Here is a 16,522-nt window from a genome sequence, read left to right on the forward strand (position 1 = left end):
CTCATACTGTATACTCAATGGAGGGCAGGGCTCATTTGACCGGCACTGACATAACCCAATGGCAGGGCCTAGAAAATGGCGTCCCTTGAGGGAAAGAACAAAATGTATGTCAGGAAAAGTGCAGTATTATCATAAGGAGATGTATACTTCAAATCAAATTTTATTAGTCACATGCGCCGAATACAACAGTGAAATGCTTACTTACGAGCCCCTAACCAACAGTGCAGTTTCAAAAAATACAGATAAGAATAAGAGATAAAAGTAACAAGTAATTAAAGAACAGCAGTAAAAAATAACAATATATACAGGGGGGTATACAGAGGACGAATGGAGGGAAAAAGAGAGGCAGAGGAGGTCAAAGAGAGAGGGAGGAAGAGCATGTGCTTGAATCGGTTAAAAATGGTGGGAAAAAGGGAGATAGTTTGTTAAATAAGAATGGTAAAAAGTGTAAGCAGAGTGAGCTGTACACCGGATTGAAGACAGGAGGAGAAATGGAAGTGAGCGAGGGCGAAGTAGCGGAGGTGGTAGGTGTGGTGTAGCTCTCGGAGTCCGAGGCTTGCAACGAGGGTCAGGATAAAGATGAGTCTGTGACGGAAGGAGTGAAATTCTTTGAAAAAGTGTACCATTGCCTTTTGGCTGATCCATTTGTGGTTTCAGGGTGGGTGAAAACAGAATTAGGTTCTGTGGAATCGGGGGAAGGTTACCAGAAGTGGTCTTGTGATAATTGTTTGTGTTTCTGCTGGTCAGAGGGAGTAGGCACTCCGTGTTAAACGAATGGGGGCAAGAGATGTGAATTGTTGTGCTCTCAAGAAAAGGGTGCCATTAAAAGGAGTGATTACTGGGGTAGCGGTAAATGTGAAAGTTGACCAACTGAAGGGGAAGATTCCCAGTGTTTGTGATGCTCATCGTTTGGTGAGACGCACAGGCTGGCGTGAGTGAGGAAACATAAGAGTCGTTGCCTGTTCTTTTAAGTTTTGATGTTGTGTCGTTGCCTGATGAAGTGATGTTAGATATATACGTTTTCCTGTACGAGCTTTTGTGCAGAATATATTACGTTGTAACAGGTGTCAAGCTTGTGGGCATGTGGCAGCAGTGTGTAGGAAGTAGGTTCAGCAGTCTAAGGCACTGCATCTCAATGCAAGAGGTGTCACTTCAGTCCCTGGTTTGAATCCAGGCTGTATCACATCCGGACGTGATTGGGAGTCCCATAGGGCGGCGCACAATTGGCCCAGCATCGTCGGGTTTGGCCGGGGTAGGCTGTATCGCATCCGGTCGTGATTAGGAGTCCCATAGGGCGGTGCACAATTGGCCCAGCATCGTCTGGGTTTGGCCGGGGTAGGCTGTTATTGTAAATAACAATTTGTTCTTAACTGACTTAGTTAGTCTGTGTTGTCTGTTCACACTGCTATGCTTTATCTTGGCCAGGTCGCAGTTGCAAATGAGAACTTGTTCTCAACTAGCCTACCTGGTTAAATAAAGGTGAAATAAAAATAAAAAAATAAAAAATAAAAACACACAAAAAATGAATGTGTAGCATTGGGGAAAGTAGTGGTATGTGTTAATTGTAGGGGTGCCCATGGGCTGGGGATCAGAAATGTCCCGTGCGAGAGAGGCAGGTTGAGGTTTCCAGGGTTAGAGTAGTGCAGAAGTTGTCGTATGCTGAGGCAGTGAATAAAGAAGTGGAAAATGGGTCAAGAGGGAGGGACCCTGAGAGGAGTGGTGTGAGTAGTAGAACTGTACCAGTACAGAGGGATAGGTCTACAAGTGATATATGCTTCAGTAAGATTGGATTTTTAGCAATGATTATCGACTGTACTGCATGTATGGAATGTAATTAGCAGAAAATTGAGATTGTGGTGGCAGCTGCAGAGAGGTATTTGGGTGTAGAGACTTGACTTCAGAAGAGTTACAAGGTGTGTTGAGTGGTGGTGTCCCGTCCTTTCAGGCTTATGGCCTGAGGTAAGGACTAGATAGATTTAAATTGTGGAATATGGTGGTGGGTTTTAGTGAGTGTAGGGTTAGATGGTAGGACATTTGTTGATTAAATATAATTGTCTTTTTTTTTTAAGCAAAGTACAAGTTATACTCCACTGTAGTAGGTGGCGGTAATGCAAAAATGTATTGAATGCCAACCGCTGTTAAACCGCATCGAAGTAGAAGAAGAACAACCCAATGGCAGTGCTGATGCAGCAGTCTCGTATTAGCTTTTGACCAAAGCTAACGTCCCGTCCATCGGAAGTTCCTCCCTGCGCTAAGGTAATTTCATTCGGGAACTACCCGGCATCAGCAGAGTGAGGTGAAGATCGAAACGAGGAACAGAGCAGGTGCAAGTAAAACATCAAAATGTCGCTGTCAAATAAACTCACCCTGGACAAGGTGGACGTAAAGGGGAAGCGCGTGATCATGAGGTGAGTTCCAATTATGTGACTTCGAAGAGCCAGTGGAAAGGGGATTACAGTATACCATCGCTAGCGACCATCTTTGCCACGGTGATTCGTTACAAGATCGCTACCGAGTTGCCTGCCAATTCGTTACGGTGCTTTCACACCAGTTGGTTTACCCCCTTAGTTCGGTTCGTTTGGGCTGGTGTGAACACTATCCGCACTCGGGAGCCCAGGTAGCACAAACATCTGGCCTGATTCCGGCATGCCAAATCTAAAACTGCTGGCCTGGGTCTGGCAGACAGATCCGGCCCGTGTCCGAAATGAATGACGGTAGAGACTAGGCGAGAGTCATTCGGCCTAGATCTGGCAGCCTGAACTGAGCCCAAAACTGCCATTTTAGGCCCGGGGGTAGTAATATTGCAGCTATCAACCGAACTATAAACAACATTAACATAAAAAAAATACATGTTCTAGTTATAAAACGTGTATACATGAAATGTACTTTGTGTGGGTGTCATCCTTCAACAGGCTCTCGTATGTACAGTAGCATGGATGACGTGACTGTGTTAGCAATAGGGTGTGTTCGTAAATTTAAATCTGGAGTACCAGAGTGTGCTCTGGGCGGTCGTTAACGCAGAGCGTTGTCAGATTGCCCGTTTTAAAATTCAGAGCGTTTCGTTCTCCGCGCGTTTAGAGCGCAGACAGGACGCTCTGGAGGAGAAGTAGTCTTGATCCGAGAGTTCTGACCTAACGGCTGTCAAGCTTGCTAGCTACTTCCAGACACAAATGAGAGAACAGCTCACTCTGACCATTTTACTCGCCCTAACAGAGCTGGTTAGGCTGTTTTTATGTTATCCAGAGCGTTGGTGACTGCAACTGTGCTTCTGGCAAAAAAAATGTATTACACATTTTTGCCAACGTTTACTGACACCGGTCATTTTCAACGAGCGTTTGTAAATGTGTCAGTTATTCTGCGTTCTGGCACACTCAGACGAGAGTGCTCTGAAATCGGAGTAGATAGTTGCAGAGGGAAGTGTTCATTCCCAGGATCCTAAAGTTGGCGGGACAATGTTTTTTTTAATGCTGAGCTGTAGTCAATGAACAGCATTCTCAGATATGTATTCATTTTATCTAGGTCGGTGAGATCAGTGGAGTCTAATTGAGATTGCGTCATATGTTGGTGCGATGTTTTTGTGTGGTGATTTTCTGATCATTTTTTTGTGCATGGTCATGAGGGCGAACACAATTGCATAATTTGTAGACTGCAAGAAGCCCAAACAGATAACATTTGAAACCTTGCCGAAAACTGCAAGAGTATGAAGTTATTTGAAGAACAGAAGCGGAAACGAACATGATCTATACTGTTCCAGAACAGAACCGTTATTTTAAAAGCATGGGAACCGAATAATGTTATTTTACGTTCCAGGCCAATTTTTTCCACCTGTCCCACAAAAATTGCAACAAAGTGATTTTGCAAAGCACTCTCTGTCACTCAGAAAGGTATTGCTCTAGCACTACACAAAAAAAATCAGCTGTGTAGCGCTAGGGCAAAAACCAAAACGTGCACGGGGCCCAGTACTGAGTTTGGAAAACACTGCCTACTGACAACATTACAAGCATGATTCAGAAATTAGGGAGAGATGTTAAAAATAATGGATTTACTTTTTCAATACTGGTTAAGGATACTATAGTTATCACGTTTCCCATTGAATGTATTAACTACAAAAAGGTATGATGTGTTTTTAATTCTAATGCTTTTCTGCTCACACACACACACACACACTTGTTAGCTAGCTAGATAACGTTTGCGCTGGTCCAACTTTGTAGTTAAATGACATTTTAAGTTCCTCCATAGAAACCGCTCTGCCGTATGTATAATTATGTGCCTAATTCAGATAATGCATGTAATAATCCTAGTTAAGGATACTATAGTTGGATTTATTAAATCCCCTAGTCTATTGATGCACCGGTGCGTCAATCTAAGTAACATAATAACACAATCCCCATCATAATTCCGTAGATTAAGCTAGAGATGTTTTTTTTTATGGGCTGCGTCTCAATCCACCACATCCGCCTATGTCGCCCTTCCGCATCTGCGGTGGAAAGTGACAGAGCTACAGCGCTGTTTGACAGACTAGGGCCCAGATGTACAAAACATTTCTTATGCAGAAGCTTCTTAAAAAAAGAATACAAAAAAACTTCATAAGATTGTTTGTAAGTGCAATTCCTCAACAATATCTTCAGATTTCATGATTTTCATGATATTTATTACAAAAAAATCTATTTACAATTAAATATCATCTTAAAATGATTCTCACTAGGCAAATGATTTTTAGCTAGCTATCTAGCAGGCAATGGCAATCATGTTAGCATATTTCATACTGAGATTACTGTTCTAAAATGTGTTATTTAGTTTCAAATAATATACTTAAACTTTCAGATGTTTGAGTGAATTCATTTGCTTTCATTAGCTTATTGTCTCAATGCCCTGAGTTTAAGACAAGGGTTTAGCTATCTTTGAATTAAGAACATTTCAAAGAACAAATCCAAGAGCTTTATTTTCAAGAATCTAATTTCTTAACTTTTGGCTTAAGGAGAAACATAAGAAATAACGCAAGAACATTTCCAATAAACTTTTTGAGGAATAGGAACTTTGCATAACTTTATTCATCAGTCTGTAGTTAAGGAAAAAATTGCAGGTATGAGGAAATGTCTTAAGGATCGGTGTCCTGTCAACGGACAAAACAGTTTTTTTCTCTCACCGCGATAGGTTTGATAAGTTCACCTCTGAAGGTGAAATGTGTACTTGCATTCTGAAATCTTGCTCTGATTTATCGTCCAAAGGGTCCCAGAGATAACATGAAGTGTTGTTTTGTGAGATAAAATCCTTTTTCATATCCTAAAAAAGTCAATATAGCATGCACGATAGATTTTTGCATTTCCCCTCGTTCAATTTGCAAAGAAAGGAATCTGAAAATCTCATCCTAAACGTGGTTTCAACGTATCAACGAGTCAAATCACGTTCGTATCTATTCCTCAGAGATCCTAGAAGGTAACTAGACTTCACTATCTCAATAGGGGTGTAGTATGTCCTATAGGGCAACATATTTGGTCAGAGAGCGATGCCTTCATGGCACACCGATGACGCGGGCGGCCATCACTTGAACGACTATCTTTGGTCAAATAAGCACCAATCGGGGTCTAACAAAGCTAGCTAGCTTCTTGGAACTATAGGGGGTGCTGTTCCGCATTAGCATATTTGTGTCTCCAAATTAAACTGCCTCGTGCTAAATTCTTGATCGTACAATATGCATATTATTGTTATTATTGGATAGAAAACACCTTCTAGTTTCTATAGAAGTTGAAATTTTGTCTCTGAGTGGTACAGAACAATTTCTACAGCACTTTTCATGACAGGGTTCAGATTTCAAAATTTTTTACCTCTGATCTGGGGTCTGTTTTTAAGGCGACAGTGAATGCTATGAAGAAACCGACACTGCCTACGTCTTCCTCTGGGTGTCTGTACGTCATCACGTTTTCAATGGAATCGATGGGATATTCACAGCCATTATAAAAGACCAAAATGTATAGAGACCGCCCTTTCTCGTCGTGCGCCTGAAGCGTGAAGGACATCGGACCTGCCTCGTTCCAAATCGTTTTCTAACCAGCAATATTTCTCCGGTCATGTTTTTACTCGTTATAGGTGTTAAAAACATCATAATGTAGTTAATTTGAACCGTTTTATAGCAATTTATATCCGTTTAGTGCGATTTTGAGGAATTTATTTGTTGTGCACTCTGAAACTTTGGACACGTTTTGGGGTGTCGGTCGTTGGTGGTGGACATTTCGAAGGACAGAGGACATCTATCGACCAAAAGACGTTTATAACATAGAAAGGATACATTGCCCAAGAATCTGATGGAAGAACAGCTCAAAGTAAGCAATATTTAATATGATAAATCGTGTTTCTGTCGAAATATTTTAAACGCATATTTCGCCATTTTGTTTGGTATAGCTTCACTTGGCGAACCCTGTATTGAAAAGTAAGGATAATTTTAAAAATGTAAATCAGCGGTTGCATTAAGAACTAATTTGTCTTTCGATTCCTGTAAACCCTGTATTTTTTAGTCAAGTATATGATTAGCTATTAATTAAACTAGATCACTCTGAAAGATGGCGACCGACATTTTCAGGCTTGTTTTGCTACTATTTTCATTGTGTAACCACGGTTTTGTATGGCTAAATATGCACCTTTTCGAACAAACTGTATATGTATATTGTAAAATGATGTTACAGGAGTGTCATCGGAAGAATTCTGAGAAGGTTAGTGAAAAAATTAATATCTTTTGGCGATGTTGACTTTTATCGCTCACTTTGGCTAGAATCAATGCTGGGCTGCTATGTGCTATGTGCTACGCTAATATAACGATTTATTGTGTTTTCGCTGTAAGACACTTAGAAAATCTGAAATATTGTCTGTATTCACAGGATCTGTGTCTTTCGATTAGTGTATGCTGTGTATTTTTACGAAATGTTTGATGATTAGTAGTTAGGTAAACACGTTGCTCATTGTAATTATTCTAGTCCATTTGTGACGGTGGGTGCAATTGTAACCTATGCCATCTACCTGAAATATGCACTTTTTTCTAACAAAACCTATCCCATACCATAAATATGTTATCAGACTGTCATCTGATGAGTTTTTTTCTTGGTTAGGGGCTATAAATATCTTAGTTTAGCCGAATTGGTGATAGCTACTGGTGTTGGTGGACAAATAAAAGATGGTGGATTATGCTAATGTGTTTTTAGCTAATAGATTTACATCTTTACATATTTTGTCTTCCCTGTAAAACATTTTAAAAATCTGAAATGGTGGCTTTATTCACAAGATCTGTATCTTTCATCTGGTGTCTTGGACTTGTGATTTAATGATATTTAGATGCTACTATCTACTTGTGAAGCTATGCTAGCTATGCTAATCAGTGTGTGGGGGGGTGGGGGGGATCCCGGATCCGGGTTAGGTACTCTGTAGAGGCTAGATAGCCAATGAGCTGGGCTTTATGGGAGTATCCGGAAACCATGTATATGTCGTAAAATGTAGCTTCTAACCTTGTACGACAGCATTCCTTTTCATTTTGGACAAAAATTCTAAGGATATTTAGAGTTATGAAGTTATGAAAACTGTTTGTTTTGTAAATGTTAAACTTATAATATGGCTACTAATATTTGGAAAGCTAAATCAAAGTCCAAGTATACAGATTTTACGATATTCTTGCAGAAAAATGGAATATGAATGCGAATATCTCCTTCACGATTTGCCCAAGTGTACATGGGGACTTCACACTAAAAGTCTTGAGGATCAGTCATACTCTAAGTTATCCATCTGAAACTTTGCACAATCACTGCTGCCATCTTGTGGACTCTATCGGAATTACAACCATAGTGATGGCTATAACAGACCTTTCTCTTGCATTTCAAAGGTGGTGGTAAAAAAAACTGGGTGGTTTTTTTCTTCTATTTTCTTCTACCTTATCTATTGTCTTATATTCTCCAACATTATGGAGGTAGTTTTGTTTGAACAAAAATAAGGTGTTAAATATGTGTAAAAAAAATAAATACAGTACCAGTCAAAAGTTTGGACACACCTACTCATTCAAGGGGTTTTACTTTATTTTTATGATTTTCTACATTTTAGAATAATAGTGAAGACCTCAACTCTGAAATAACACATATGGAATCATGTAGTAACCAAAGAAGTGTTCAACAAATCTAAATATATTTTATATTTGAGGTTCTTCAAAGTATCCACCCTTTGCCTTGATGACAGCTTTGCACACTCTTGGCATTCTCTCAACCAGCTTCATGAGGTGTTATTGACCTGGAATGCATTTCAATTAACAGGTGTGCGTTGTTAAAGTACATTTGTATGGCCTCCCGGGTGGCGCAGTGGTCTAGGGCACTGCATCGCAGTGCTAACTGCGCCACCAGAGTCTCTGGGTTCGCGCCCAGGCTCTGTCGCAGCCGGCCGCGACCGGGAGGTCCGTGGGGCGACGCACAATTGGGCTAGCGTTGTCCGGGTTAGGGAGGGTTTGGCCGGTAAGGATTTCCTTGTCTCATCGCGCTCCAGCGACTCCTGTGGCGGGCTGGGCGCAGTGCGCGCTAGCCAAGGGGGCCAGGCGCACGGTGGTTCCTCCGACACATTGGTGCGGCTGGCTTCCGGGTTGGAGGCGCGCTGTGTTAAAGAAGCAGTGCGGCTTGGTTGGGTTGTGCTTCGGAGGACGCATGGCTTTTGACCTTCGTCTCTCCCGAGCCCGTACGGGAGTTGTAGCGATGAGACAAGATAGTAATTACTAGCGATTGGATACCACGAAAATTGGGGAGAAAAGGGGATACAAAAAAAAAAAAAAAAAAAATACATTTGTGGAATTTCTTTCCTTAATGCGTTTAAGCCAATCAGTTCTGTTGTGACAAGGTAGGGGTGGTATACAGAAGATAGCCCTATTAGAACAGCTCAAATAAGCAAAGAGAAACGACAGTCCATCATTCCTTTAAGACATAGTCAGTCAATCCGGAGTATTTCAAAAACTTTGAAATTTTCTTCAAGAGTTCAAGTAACAGACCCATCTCAACATCAACTGTTCAGAGGAGACTGCGTGAATCAGGCCTTCATGGTCGAATTGCTGCAAAGAAACCACTAGTAAAGGACACCAATAAGGAGAAGAGACTTGCTTGGGCCAAGAAACACGAGCAATGGACATTAGACAGATGAAAAGGACAGATTTCCACCGGAGTCCAAATTTGAGATTGGTTCCAACCGCCATGTCTTTGTGAGACACAGAGTAGGTGAACAGATGATCTCTGCATGTGTGGTTTCTCCCGTGAAGCATGGAGGTGGGTGGTGTGAGGGTGCTTTGCTGGTGACACTGTCTGTGATTTATTTAGAATTCAAGGCACACTTAACCAGCACGGCTACCACAGCACTCTGCAGCGATAAGCCATCCCATCTGGTTTAAGCTTAGGCCCACTATCATTGGTTTTTCAACAGAACAATGACCCCAAACACACCTCCAGCCTGTCTAAGGGCTATTTGGCCAAGAAGGAGAGTGATGGAGTGCTGCATCAGATGAGAGTGCTCTGACCTGGCCTCCACAATCACCTGACCTCAACCCAATTGAGATGGTTTGGGATGACTTGGACCGCAGAGTGAAGGAAAAGCAGCAAACAAGTGCTCAGCATATGTGGGAACTCCTTCAAGACTGTTGGAAAAACGTTCCTAATGAAGCTGGTTGAGAGAATGCCAAGAGTGCGCAAAGCTCTCATCAAGGCAAAGGGTGGCTACTTTGAAGAATCTCATATAAAATATATTTTGATTTAACGCTTTTGGTTACTACATGATTCCTTATGTGTTATTTCAGAGTTTTGAGGTCTTCACTATTATTCTACAATGTAGAAAAATAGTAAAAATAAAGAAACCCTTGAATGAGTAGGTGTATGTATAAGAAAGCGCTGGAAATAATATAATCTACATCAAAAACATATTTCTTATGATTTATTTTTCGACTGACTTTTTTTAACTCGGTAAGTCAGTTAAGAACAAATTGTTATTTACAATGACGGCCTACCAAAAGGCCTTCTGTAGGGACTGGCAGGGATAAAAAATATAGGACAAAACACACATAGCAAAAGACAACACAACATTACATAAAGACGACAGCATAGCATGATAGCAACACATGACAACACAGCATGGCAGCTTCACAGCATGATAGCAGCACAAAACATGGTACAAACATTATTGGGCACAGACAACAGCACAAAGCGCAAGAAGGTAAAGACAACAATACATCACACAAAGTAGCCACAAATGTCAGTAAGAGTGTCCATGATTTGAGTCTTTGATTGAAGAGATTGAGAACTGTCCATTATCAAAGCACATCTTTCGCCTATGCATGTCAAAATACCGCTATAACATTGGTCAATGCTATCCAAGATCCTTCGGACGTCCCTACCTTAATTCCTACCCGAACCTTTACCATTTTACATTTCAACTTCAATAGGGTAGGTACATCCCACAGATCCCGGAAAGCATGGACCCTATACAATTTCCCCCAATTATCTGCGCTGTCTCATACTTGCTGCCCATTAGAGCGCTTCGGTAGAGAATGTGTGACCAATAAACGGTATAAGAGTAGATATGGATATTTTTTTAAAGACTTGATCCCCGTTAAGATATCTTAACTATTTCCGTTCTTCATGAGCTGATCTGCTGCCTATCTGTATAATCATCAACTTCATTTAGCCAAATATAGGAGATATTCTGTCATTTGTCAGAGGTTATCTTGCAAGACATCTAGCAACTTTGGTCATTTAACTTTTGTTTGACTACCGTTACAAAGTTTAGGATTTGATAATGCTATAGCATACTCGGAGTACGCTCTGTGTCGAAATGGCCTACTGCTGAAATGCGCTGAATTAATTGAGGAAGATGATAATGCTCTGAATTGATTAACTGCCTGTTAATTCACAACAATGTCATTGGCGATGCAGCACCCCTCTTATTAGGGGAGAACCCTGACATTGTGACCATATCTTTGTTTTAAATGGGCACTTCCAATTTAAATATGAATTATTGAAACTTGATGGATTTTAGGGACAATATTAATTGTTCTTGTGCAGAGTTGTATGGTTTGTTAAACCTATGAAATCAATGATTTTTGTTTGTCATACAGTTTAAAGTAAAAAAAAATCTGTCTCAGTGTAATGTCATTACTGTGAAATTGACCCTTAGTCAAACAGGAAAGTGTTTGTCACTGCATTTCTTTTCAATACTTAGCCCAGTGTCATAAACTAGATTTCCATTCAATTGGCGACAGATTTTCATGCGACTATTCTAAAATCTGCAAAAAGAATATGCACATTTTCCCACCAGATATGTTACCATCAAATTGAATTATGGAAGATAAAAGGCTGTGTGCGAAGACATAGTGCACATAAAACCTTTTGAGGTTAAATACCCATATACCGAATAAAAAAAACTAGTTAAATGGGTTTCCATCACATTTTCAACTTCTCACAAAAAATGTTGCGTTATATAGGGAGACTGCCCACTTTGGTATTGGCACGTGCGAGTTCTTAGTAGCTAGCTAACGTTTTTTGTTTGGATCGCATCAGTTGCCTGGACTGCTTGTCTATGTCCTGTGATCTTTCGACCAAGGACGGGTCTGAGGAGCTATTTGGGCTTGCAGCTAGCCTACCTGCTAGCTAGCTGCATATGAAGCAAGCAGGGTTTTCTTGAGGGCTTGAACGCAGCCCACAACACGGCTAGCCATTGTGGCTGGGACTGGGGATTGACCTGGGTTTGTGGCTGTCTAGATCCCTGCTGTTTGTTTTCAATCTTTCATGTGACCTGCCCTGTCTGGAACTGCGAAGAGTATCAGCGTAACATACATTGCTAGCTACATGACAAAGACCAAAGCCTGTGGGAGTAGCATTGAGGACAGTGGTGTCTCTCTATCACACGTGAAGGTTCTTTTAAACGAACAAAAATAGTTCTACAAGCAGTTGTTACAACAGGAAAATAGCTTCAAGTGTTTTGTCCAAATACTGGTGGATTCAACTAATAAAATAATGGACGACCTGGCCAGAGAGGTCCAGGACCTGAAGAACAGTTTGCAGTTCTCCAGGGTCAGCTCTATAAGTTGAAACAGGAGAATGGCAAGATGACAGCAATCTGTAAGTCATTGCGAGAGGTCATCAGTTCTGTATGTGAATCTATGATTAAAATGATAGTCACTCAAGATTTATCCATCAAAGTGAAACAACATGGTTGTGGACGGAATTGCAGAATCTCATGAGACCTAGACGGAGTCTGAGGTCAAAGTGAGAGAAATTATCTGAGAAATTGAAGATAGAGGTGGAGCGCGCCCACAGGACTGGAAAACCCACCACCGGCCCAGGTGACAGGCCCATGCCAATAGTGGTCAAGTTCCTGAGGTTCAAGGAGAAGGTAGCTGTTCTGGAAAGATAACTTAAAAGGAATGTATATCTTCCTCAATGAGGACTATCCTGAAGCTGTGTGCCAGAAGAGGAAAGAACTGATCCCAGCCATGAAAGCTGCTAGAGCGTATGGGGACATTGCTTACATCTGCTATGACAGGCTCATTGTCCACCCTCCCTCCCAGATTCCTGTAGAGGATGAGAGAGCCAAGCCTATGGGTTCGTAGCTTCAGCCCCGCCTCAGACACACATACACCAATTGATTAAATGACTGCTGAATGTACACCACCGTTCAAAAGTTTGGGGTCACTTAGAAATGTCCTTGTTTTTGAAAGAAAAGCACTTTTTAAAAATCCGTTTTAAAATAACATCAAATTGATCATAAATACTGTTTAGACATTGTTAATGTTGTAAATTACTATTGTAGCTGGAACTGGCTGATTCAAAACTTTTTTTATGGAATATATACATGCGCGTAGAGGCCCATTATCAGCAACCATCACTCCTGTGTTCTAATGGCACGTTGTGTTAGCTTATCCAAGTTTAGCATTTTAAAAAGGCTAATTGATCATTAGAAAGCCCTTTTGCAATTATGTGAGCACAGCTGAAAACTGTTCTGATTAAAGACGCAATAAAACTGGCCTTCTTTAGACTAGTTGAGTATCTGGAGCATCAGCATTTGTGGGTTCGATTACAGGCTCAAAATGGCCAGAAACAAAGACATTTCTTCTGAAGCTCGTCAGTCTATTCTTGTTCTGAGAAATTCAGCATGTTTCTAGAGAAGGGCACTCAACGTGTACTGCACTGACACAAATGACTGTGATTGGTTGAAGGAAATTAATAATAGGAAGACTCTCAGTTCCATTAGATTACACATAATACTCCCTAGATTTTATTGAGAGCTAGACCAGCTCTAGGTAGCTAACAAGCTTGTGTGCAGAAAGGCACCAGAATTAAAATAAAAACACATCTTACCTTTTTGTAGTTAACTAACATTGAAGAATTAATCCATTGTTCTCTAATAAAAAATATTTGGAGGGAGGGGCAGGTAGCCTACACCATACTGGCAAATATTTTCAGCTGGCAGGCATGCAGACACTGGAATAAGTTTGAGTGACGGCGATGGCTTTGCATAGGCGTTTTTTTGTGGGACTAGGATAAATAATACCCTGAACATAAAGTAACATTATGAACTGGTTCCGATGCCTTTAAAACAGTTCTGTTCCGAAACAGTATAGATCACTTTCTTTCTTGGTTCTGGTTCTGTACTTCAATGTCGTTATTTTTCTGTTCTGTTCCCTGAACACAATTCACTATTACTGTGTCCAAAACTGATGTTTGACATTTCTCTTTTGCAGGGTTGATTTCAATGTGCCCATGAAGGACCATAAAATCACAAACAACCAGAGGTAAGTTTTAATTTAATCATCTATTTTTTTTATTATTATTATTATTATTATTTATATATTTTATTATTATTATTTTTGTTAAGGGGTGGATCAGCTTAATATTGCGGAAAGAATGTTGCTCCCAATGTAATTGTCTGCATCATATCCAATCCCCCATATTTTTGTGGTAAATACAGTGGGGCAAAAAAGTAATTAGTCAGCCACCAATTGTGCAAGTTCTCCCACTTAAAAAGATGAGAGAGGCCTGTAATTTTCATCATAGGTACACTTCAACTATGACAGACAAAATGACAAAAAAAAATCCAGAAAATCACATTGGTGGATTTTTTATGAATTTATTTGCAAATTATGGTGGAAAATTAGTATTTGGTCAATAACAAAAGTTTCTCAATACTTTGTTATATACCCTTTGTTGGCAATGACAGAGGTCAAATGTTTTCTGTAAGTCTTCACAAGGTTTTCACACACTGTTGCTGGTATTTTGGCCCATTCCTCCATGCAGATCTCCTCTAGAGCAGTGATGTTTTGGGGCTGTTGCTGGGCAACACGGACTTTCAACTCCCTCCAAAGATTTTCTATGGGGTTGAGACTGGCTAGGGCACTCCAGGACCTTGAAATGCTTCTTACGAAGCCACTCCTTCATTGCCCGGGCGGTGTGTTTGGGATAATTGTCATGCTGAAAGACCCAGCCACGTTTCATCTTCAATGCCCTTGCTGATGGTAGGCTTTGTTACTTTGGTCCCAGCTCTCTGCAGGTCATTCACTAGGTCCCCCCCGTGTGGTTCTGGGATTTTTGCTCACCGCTCTTGTGATCATTTTGACCCCACGGGGTGTGATCTTGCGTGGAGCCCCAGATCGAGGGAGATTATCAGTGGTCTTGTATGTCTTCCATTTCCTAATAATTGCTCTCACAGTTGATTTCTTCAAACCAAGCTGCTTACCTATTGCAGATTCAGTCTTCCCAGCCTGGTGCAGGTCTACAATTTTGTTTCTGGTGTCCTTTGACAGCTCTTTGGTCTTGGCCATAGTGGAGTTTGGAGTGTGACTGTTTGAGGTTGTGGACAGGTGTCTTTTATACTGATAACAAGTTCAAACAGGTGCCATTAATACAGGTAACGACTGGAGGACAGAGGAGCCTCTTAAAGAAGAAGTTACAGGTCTGTGAGAGCCAGAAATCTTGCTTGTTTGTAGGTGACCAAATACTTATTTTCCACCAAAAATTTGCAAATAAATTCATTAAAAATCCTACAATGTGATTTTCAGGATTTTTTCTTCTCATTTTGTCTGTCATAGTTGAAGTGTACCTATGATGAAAATTACAGGCGTCTCATCTTTTTAAGTCGGAGAACTTGCACAATTGGTGGCTGACTAAATACTTTTTTGCCTCACTGTATATCCATACACACATGCATACATATACACATATATACATACACATACCTATATAGACATACATACTTTTTTAAAGAATATACCTTTATTATTATTCCCCGCAAACCCTACCACCGATCCCTCATTTGGAGTAAACTAATAAACACTTCTGCTTTTACCTTCAATTTATACATCTTATACACATTTTACAGACACAGTCTACTTTACAATAGTACTCTCTTGTTTGTTCTTAGTCCTTCCTCTATTTCTGATGTCCATCCAGTTTGATTTCTATTTGTAACAATGCTATTTCACAAAAGTTCCGAACCTATATACATTTTACAGATCTCGTATGCTTTACATTGTTTATCTTGTTATTAGTCCCACCCTTCAGCTCCATTCAACCTCTCCCATCTATCTCTCAACATCATCCATTTCGGATTTCTATTTGCCATATATTTTTCAACTGTGCTGTGATGCTTCACAAAATAATTTAACCTTCATATTCTCATAGCTTCTACGGATTGTAAATTAATAATAAACATTTTTGCTAAAATAATTATTATATTATTGATTGATTGACTATGGCTTTTCAAACCACCCAGTATTGCTATCTGTAACGTTAGTTCAAGGCAAATGTTGCAATTCTTCAGCCATTCCTGGATCTGTGACCAAAAACGAGCTACATATGGACAATACCAAAATAAATGATCTAATGAATCTGCCTCCTCACAGCAGAATCTGCAGAGCTGGGAAGATTGTATCCCCCATATATATAACATTCTATTAGTTGCAAGAATTTTGTATAGTAATTTAAAATGAAAAATTTGAAGTTTTGAATCCGGCGTTGTTTTGCGTATCAATTCATAAACCATGTGCCATGGAATGGCTACATCGAAAATCTCTTCCCAACTATTTTGCAATTTATATGGCACAGCTGTCAGTTTTTTGGTCCTTAAATGAAATTGGTATATGTTTTTATTTATCACACTTTTCTTTAACCATTTATGTTCTTTAATACATGGCCGACATACAAGTTCCTTACTTTTTTCCCCTTCTACTTGCCTCTTCCATTTTTGTGGTAATGCTGCAATTAATTGGTTGTAATTCTGTGTTAGCTGCATGTGTGACAACTCCACCAGTCCTATTTATGGTATCATTCACTAAAATTATACCTTTTTTAAAAATGTCTTCGATAAATATTTTTTTTAATCAATTAGTATATTTGAATTTAACCACAATATTTGTTGTACTATTTGTTCCGTCCTTTCAGGTGGATTAAACTGAAATTGCAACCAACTTTCTAAGGCTTGTTTAAAAAATAAAGATATTTTGGAGATTATTTCCTTTTCAAACAACCGA

At 40.0% G+C, this 16,522-nt stretch overlaps 1 protein-coding gene across 1 annotated transcript in view; it reads left to right on the forward strand.

The window, feature by feature from the left end:
- The first annotated feature begins 2,150 nt into the window (after positions 1-2,150).
- The window catches only part of LOC129868355 (phosphoglycerate kinase-like), a 35,798-nt gene continuing 21,426 nt past the window's right edge, over positions 2,151-16,522 (forward strand). The window contains exons 1-2 of the mRNA XM_055942268.1: positions 2,151-2,408; positions 13,739-13,789. Coding sequence (XP_055798243.1) covers positions 2,344-2,408; positions 13,739-13,789 — 116 coding nt within the window. The 5' untranslated portion in view covers positions 2,151-2,343. The remainder of the gene's footprint in view (positions 2,409-13,738; positions 13,790-16,522) is intronic.

Source organism: Salvelinus fontinalis, chromosome 13 (genome assembly GCF_029448725.1).
Source record: "Salvelinus fontinalis isolate EN_2023a chromosome 13, ASM2944872v1, whole genome shotgun sequence".
In the NCBI taxonomy this organism is placed as follows: Eukaryota; Metazoa; Chordata; class Actinopteri; order Salmoniformes; family Salmonidae; genus Salvelinus; species Salvelinus fontinalis.